The sequence below is a fragment of the Rhinoraja longicauda genome, chromosome 12 (assembly GCF_053455715.1).
Source record: "Rhinoraja longicauda isolate Sanriku21f chromosome 12, sRhiLon1.1, whole genome shotgun sequence".
NCBI classification, from domain to species: Eukaryota; Metazoa; Chordata; class Chondrichthyes; order Rajiformes; family Arhynchobatidae; genus Rhinoraja; species Rhinoraja longicauda.
This window is the reverse complement of record NC_135964.1, coordinates 25,579,262-25,586,070: the sequence shown is the minus strand read 5'-3', so window position 1 is coordinate 25,586,070 and position 6,809 is coordinate 25,579,262. Positions and strand designations below refer to the sequence as shown.

Here is a 6,809-nt window from a genome sequence, read left to right as displayed (position 1 = left end):
GTCAACCTGTCACCAACCACCTGTCCTTCGAGCTCTGCCGCGCCCGCCCCTCCAGCGCCGATTGGCTGTGGGTCACGTCAATCACGCGTGCCGACCAAATCAGAGTGAAGGGCACGGCAAATCCCGCCTTGTTTGAAGGAGACCTCGCGATGTTTGCAGGTTGACAGGCCTATCCCGCTGACAGGCGGCCGGCTGGCCAGCCACTCGCTTGAAGCTGACATGACGGCGATCGCTATCATGAAAATAACAACGTGAAAAAAATAGATTCGCCGTCAGTTGGGTAGCGGCAGGTTTTGCTGTGCCCTGGGAGCTCGTGCGCTGGTGGCCTGTCGAGCGGACAATGTCGGACGCTGCGAGCGGTTGATGAGTAGAGGAGAGGCAGGATGTCACGTCCCACTAACCTGGTGTGGGATGTGAGGAAGCGCTCGCTGGGGCTGGAGGATCCCCGGCTAATTCGCTTGTCCTATTTAGGTAAGAAGTGGCCGACAGACGAGTGAGTGGCCAAGCTCCAACTCCCCCCCCCACCCCTCTTCTCGTCAGTCAGCCCCTGCCTTGGTCGAGCTTAGCAATTGCGTCGTACAACCTTTATTTATCAACCTTAATTATGTCTAATTTTTTTGGAGGTGGAAATATTCTCTATAAGTTTATTTATATATACTTTTTTTTAACCCCTTGGGGTACTGATAATCCCGGGACTATGTCCCCCCAAAAAACGTTCCCTGCAGTTTGCTCTATTTAAATAAAGCATAAGATAGGACGGTTAAGTAAGGATGCAAACATAATCATTGGTAGCGGGATATAAACATTTAGGACGAGAAATACTTATTTTTCTTCGATACCTTGCTGTGGTAGTTCCATGAATTATATTTTCCAACTTTCCTCCCCATTTGTATTTTGTTCAAATTGTCAATACAAGCTGGAGAAAATAAAATAATTCGGTTTAATACACTCTCCACCTTGGACTGTTGCTGAACCATTGACGTAATAATAGACGGATGACTGCGTTTCTGAAATAGAACATTTTGAGGGAAATATTTTAGTCGGGGGTCAACCGTGGATATTTATATTGAGAACGATATTTTAAAACATTAATCTAGATTTAAGGGTTTTTATTTGGTTGAGGCACCCTTTCCCCAAACCACCAGGTTATGGATCTGCCCTTTCGACCATTCCAAGCTCTTGTGAACCCCCGCACCTATGTATCCTGTGTTGAGTTTTTTTAAACGAAATGAAACGGATTTTTTTCCCCATATTCTCTGTAGTGGGTTATATGAAGTTCAACTTGCAACTAGGGAGTTTTTTTAAATTATTTGCACATTTTTGTTGCTATTTAGGCAACTAAATAGGTCAAATTACAAAGTTTAGTACATCCTTTTAAACACGTTACATGTCATGTACATTCATTGTATTTATTTATGTCAAAAATCCCATTTCATAACTGTCCACAATATAATAATGGGTCAATATGTGGATTGTACGTTATACTTGATAGCTGCTGAACCAAATGGGAGAATTTGAAAACATTTGAAAACAAGTTAAAATACAGTAGAAGTATAGTGGGAAAAAATGCTAATTGGGTCATTCGGTGAAGGCTATGAAAGTTCATCTTGAGGTTAATTAAGCTTCAGAGATTCCAAACAGTCTATTTGCCTCAAGATAGTGGCCAGTGGGAAGAACGGGTATGATGGTAAAGATATGGTGGTTGTGGTGGGGCTCATCCAAAGTAAATGATTCAATACTAGCTTAATAACGTGGGAATTTATGGATTCTGTGAGCAGAAGAGAATTGGAACTAGAAGTACCAAAACAATTCTTTGAATACATGATGAAACCTGCTGTCTGATGAAACCTGGCACCTTCCTCCTGCATTTCATTGCTTGACACCACTTCTGCCATCACTTACCTACTGCTGAAACTCTCCTTGTCTTTGCAATGTTTAGACTTGACAATTGCAAATCTTTCTAGAACATCCATCCACCCTTCATTGCCTTGAGCTCATCCAGAACTATCTGTATCCCAATTCATGTCACACACAGTTCATCAATCACCTTGTCTTGCAGATCAATATTGCTTATCTGTTGACCCTGTATCAATCTGAAAATGTATTACCTCCTTTTGTAAATTCTGCTGTGACATGGCCTACCATCCCCCATCTCTCATATCATCTTCAGGCCTATAACCCGCCAAGATCTTCGTATTCCTTTAATTATGAATCTTATTCATGCCAATTTTAATTATTCAGATGGTTATTGTCATAATTTTATAGAGACATACAGCACAGAAACAGGCCCTTCAGCTTAACTTGTCCGTGCCGACCAAGATAAGCCATCCAAGCTAGACCCATTTGCCCGTGCCTGGCAATCTGGCAATCTCTTTACTGATTGAATGAATTCTAGAGGGTTTGCCAGGCAAAGGCTTTTGGGTCTAGCTTGAACCTTTCCTATCCATGTACCTTTCCTATCCATGTACCATGTACGCCAGGAGGAAGATCAAATTTATTAGAGAAACCAGGAGACCTGCTGTAGCTATCTTACGAAAAGCCTGACAGCAAGTAGCTACTCTAATCTCCCCCAGGTCAATCGCCAAGAATGGATCAAGCAGAAAGAGGTTTTATGCCCGTAAAAGATACTTCGCAGTGATTTACACACCTGTAAAATGGAGATTCTAGCACGAAAGGGTATTTTCTGTTGTCTGAATTCGTTAAGTGAGCAAGTGCAAATTTTCTAACAAATATTATGTGTTTGAAAGCAAATGAAATGGAAATACTGGAAAAGTAAAATAAAAGCAGAAAAAGCAGGTCAGGTACCATTTGTGAACAGAACCTTTCATCAGAATTGGAAGCATATAAAGCGAATTGCTTTAAGTTTCAGTGAGGTGAGGGTTGGAAGAGAGAAAAAATATCAGTGGTAGAGGTGAGACCAAGATTGTCGAGATAGCATAATACCTCTGCTGGAGTGATTTAGTTATAGAAGGATGGCAGTGAGATGGAGCAAGAAACAAAAAGACTATGCTGGTAACTGAGATATAGAAATAGCAAACAGATAAAAATGCTGGAGATACCGAAGATCAGCTAACATCTGTGAAGAGAGATTATTTTTTTTAACTGAGTTGGCAGAATAAGGGCAGATAGAAAGTTTCTCCCGTTCACTTTTCTCATTTTGATGAAGAGTCATTGACCTGAAATGTTAACTCTGTTTCTCACGCCACAGATGCCGCCTGACATACAGAGTATTTCCTGCATTTTTAAGTTTGATTAAATAATTAAGGAGGACATTTGATTGTGTGTTTATAATGGGTGCTGGTGGACCTGCTGTGCAGGGTATGATGTATTTGGTGATGTTAGGGTTTTCCCTGCCTGATTATCGATGTTTTGTGTTGGGGGTAAGGGTTGTAGTATGGTCACTTATTTTGCACTCTCTGTCAAGGAGTCCATTATAAGGTGCAGACAAGGCATCCCTCCTCCATGTATCTGGGAGTTGAGGATGTGTATGTTGATTGGGGACAATTGGTAGGGTAGCCACTCTCTGTTCCCTTGTGCTCCAGTTGCTCGGTGGCACTGTGGTGCTGCTGGTAGAGCGATTTACAGAGGCCAATTAACCTACAGACCTGCACATCTTTAGGACATAGGAGGAAACCGGAGCACCTGGAGGAAACCCACACAGTCACAGGGAGAATGTGCAAAGTTCACACACAGTCAGCACCCAAGGTCAGGATCAAACCCAGATCTCTGTGAAGCAGCAGTTTTACCATCTGTGCCACTGTTAGTTTACTCTTAACAGTTTCTTCTGTGAGTTTACTCAAACTCTATGGGGATTGGAAGATGTTTGAGCAGCCTACTGTGAGTCCTGAAGCTGCCTACTCAAATCTCTGGATATCAACATTATGTCCTTTCCTGTACAGTGAAAACATCAAGAAAAGCAGCGCATAGGGTTCCTAGTTCTAAATCTGGCATATGGGGTGATTTTGGATACGTTCTCTCTTGGGTGGAATTGGATTTTAATGCCTGTAAAATGGGTGGCACCAGATTGAATTTCTAATGGATGAAAGAATGTCATTTCACAATGTCCACAAATCTAAACTTGAAGAGCGCATAGATTTCAAAAGTTTTAGGAGTAGCTTGAGGATCAGGATGATAATCAGGAGAAATTTATTAATGAGGATGAAAACTAGAATTGAGATGTTTTTGCAGGCCAAATTAGGATGCTGAGCACCAAGGCAATAAATAGGATGATGCTGAATAACACGGAGACTTTGAATAATTAGTTCAAACTACTTAACTAAGTGTTGAACCCTTACTCCCTCTGCTCTCTCACCTAATGTTAATTCCTTTCCAACTCCATTTGTGATGTCCTAAGTCACTTTTTTATTATTTCACAATCCCCTTGTACTCATCTAGGCATTCATGTGCTTACTAATCTCTCAGTTATTCAACTTTATTACCCAATAATTCTAAAGAAACCTTTGCCAGCCACTCATTACACAGCTATTATTGTAAGGGCCTGTCCCACTTAGGCAATTTTTTAGGTGACTGCTGGTTACTGTCATAGTCGTAGCAAGTCGTCGAAAAAACGGTGACTGGACCCCCCCCCCAGGACAATGTCTACGACAGGCTACAACAACCTGCCACCTAGTCCACAGCAAGCTACCGACAAACAGCGACCCAATCAATGCGACTTAGGACATCCACCTACGACCACGCAGGCGACAACTGAAGTCAACCAACGTCTACCCGTGACAAGCTACGACCCTGTCGGCGACAATCGAAGACAACTGAAGACATTTTGGCCTCCGGTTTTGACCTGTTGCCGGTTGATGTAGGTAGTCGCCAATGGAATTCACCGAAGTCAGCACCGGCGACAACCTACTTCACCTGGCGACAACCTACGACAGCACCTACGCCAGGAGATGTCAAGCTACGATCATTGACTTTAAACCAACAGTCGGCGAAAAATTTTAAACATCTCAAAATCCAGCGGCGACCAGAAAAACGCTAGGACTCTTTGGAGACTACTTACAACCATACAGGCGACACCCCGGCGACCGTGTGGCAACAGCCTAGTCGCCTGTAGTCGCCTAAAAACCGCCTAAGTGGGACAGGGGCTTTACTTCCTCTATTTTTAAAGGCATTTGGATCAACTATTAAGTCATCACGTAAACTGTACTTCATTTCAAACACCATTTTCCTCATATTTATCATCACAACATTGAACTCCAAGTTCCTCCTATAATATTACAAGAATTCAATTGTTGAAAAAGCTGTTTAAATTTAGAGATGCATGGATTTCCTAATGCTATTTGTTTATGTGAACTACAATAATAATTTTCCATAAATAGGCCAGTATCTCGTAGGAACTAAAATGGAACCTAATGAAGGAATGGAATGCAGTATGCATTGAAGCCAAAAGTCGGCGCTTTTATTTTGGGTTCTAGTTGTCAGTAGAAAGGATTGGGCTCCATGACATACCAGGATCTCCATTTTGTTGTGCATGAATTACCATGGCCTTGTGGTCCTTGTTTGATAACCTCTGAGGATTTGAAAGATATATAACAACAGATGGAGTATGTGTTGAACTGCTTTTGCAATCCTACATAGTTTGTAATTTTTAATTGGTTAAAATTCATCTTTGAGCTTTTAATTAAGCAAATGTCTATGCATTTTACAAACTTCCATCCATTCACATTAATGCCTTTACGTTATGTCTCTTATTATTCAATAATACCTTTCTGTAGCTAAGAATTGATTGTCAGGCTTAACCTCTTTCTAAACCAAACTTTAAATATTTACAATATTTTGGATATATTGTTCAGTGTTAAGTTTTCTTCATGAATTTGCAGTGGTTGCAAATGTTACGGAGTGAATCTGCTAGGATCCGTTGGTCACTTGCTCTGTAACAGCTTTCAGTCCAACAGCCGCCAAGATTACGTCAATTGTGGCCCCTGTCAGCTTCTTTGATAATCCCTCCACCTTTTGAACTGTGTTCAGCTGCTCAGGTCCTGAGCTCAGAAATTTATTTCCATTTCCACTTCACTTTTTAAGCAGCTTCTTTAAATGTTTTGTTATCCAACCACAATGTGTCATTATTTTATGGCTATATTAAATATATTGTTTGATTGGATGGAGTCTGTTTGTTCTACACATTTCAACAGCATTAGAATGCATGTCTCAAACATTTTTCTTCCGATGTGCATTTTGTACGTATTAAAACTCTGTTTAAAATAAGCTGTCCACCTACATTATTTTATTCAACTTACTTTAACATTGCCATTTCTAAATTCATTGTCTGATTCTGTTTGGTACAAACTGAACAAAAATCTGAGAACTGTTGAGCATTCTTAACTAATCTGTCAAGTGGTTGTTCCATCCCTTCAGGGACTTGGAACACTTAGTGGTGTCATGGTTTAGACACTAGCCTTTCATATTTAGGATCAAATGGAAATCCAGCTTTGAGCATTGATGCACATATGCATCCATGCCATCATGGCACAGAAGGAGGCCCCAGTGGGTCTGTGCTGGTTTCCTGTTAGCATAATCCAGCGTATTCCTGTTATTCCTATTCCCGTTCCCTTTCTCTTTGTAGCCCTGAAACTTATTTTCGCTGACATGGTCATCAAATTCCCTTTCTTTTTTGCCTACTACCCACACCACTTGTGCAGGAAAGATTTTTTTTTTTTGGGGGGTCCTTGGATGGAGTCAAGGGGGGAGGTACCAATACTCTCCGCCGCCTAGCAGAGCTGGTCTTTAGCCTCAACAGCTTCTCCTTCGACTCCTCACAGTTCCTCCAAATCCAAGGCGTAGCTATGGGCACTCAC

At 41.5% G+C, this 6,809-nt stretch overlaps 1 protein-coding gene across 6 annotated transcripts in view; it reads left to right on the top strand.

The window, feature by feature from the left end:
- The first annotated feature begins 152 nt into the window (after positions 1 to 152).
- Positions 153 to 6,809, top strand: part of dcaf6 (ddb1 and cul4 associated factor 6) — a 100,427-nt gene continuing 93,770 nt past the window's right edge. For 3 of the 6 annotated variants that reach the window (XM_078409233.1, XM_078409230.1, XM_078409229.1), the window contains exon 1: positions 153 to 471. In XM_078409233.1, the coding sequence (XP_078265359.1) occupies positions 384 to 471 (88 nt within the window). In that variant the 5' untranslated portion in view covers positions 153 to 383. The remainder of the gene's footprint in view (positions 472 to 6,809) is intronic. The other 3 variants (XM_078409235.1, XM_078409234.1, XM_078409231.1) reach the window with 1 other exon arrangement.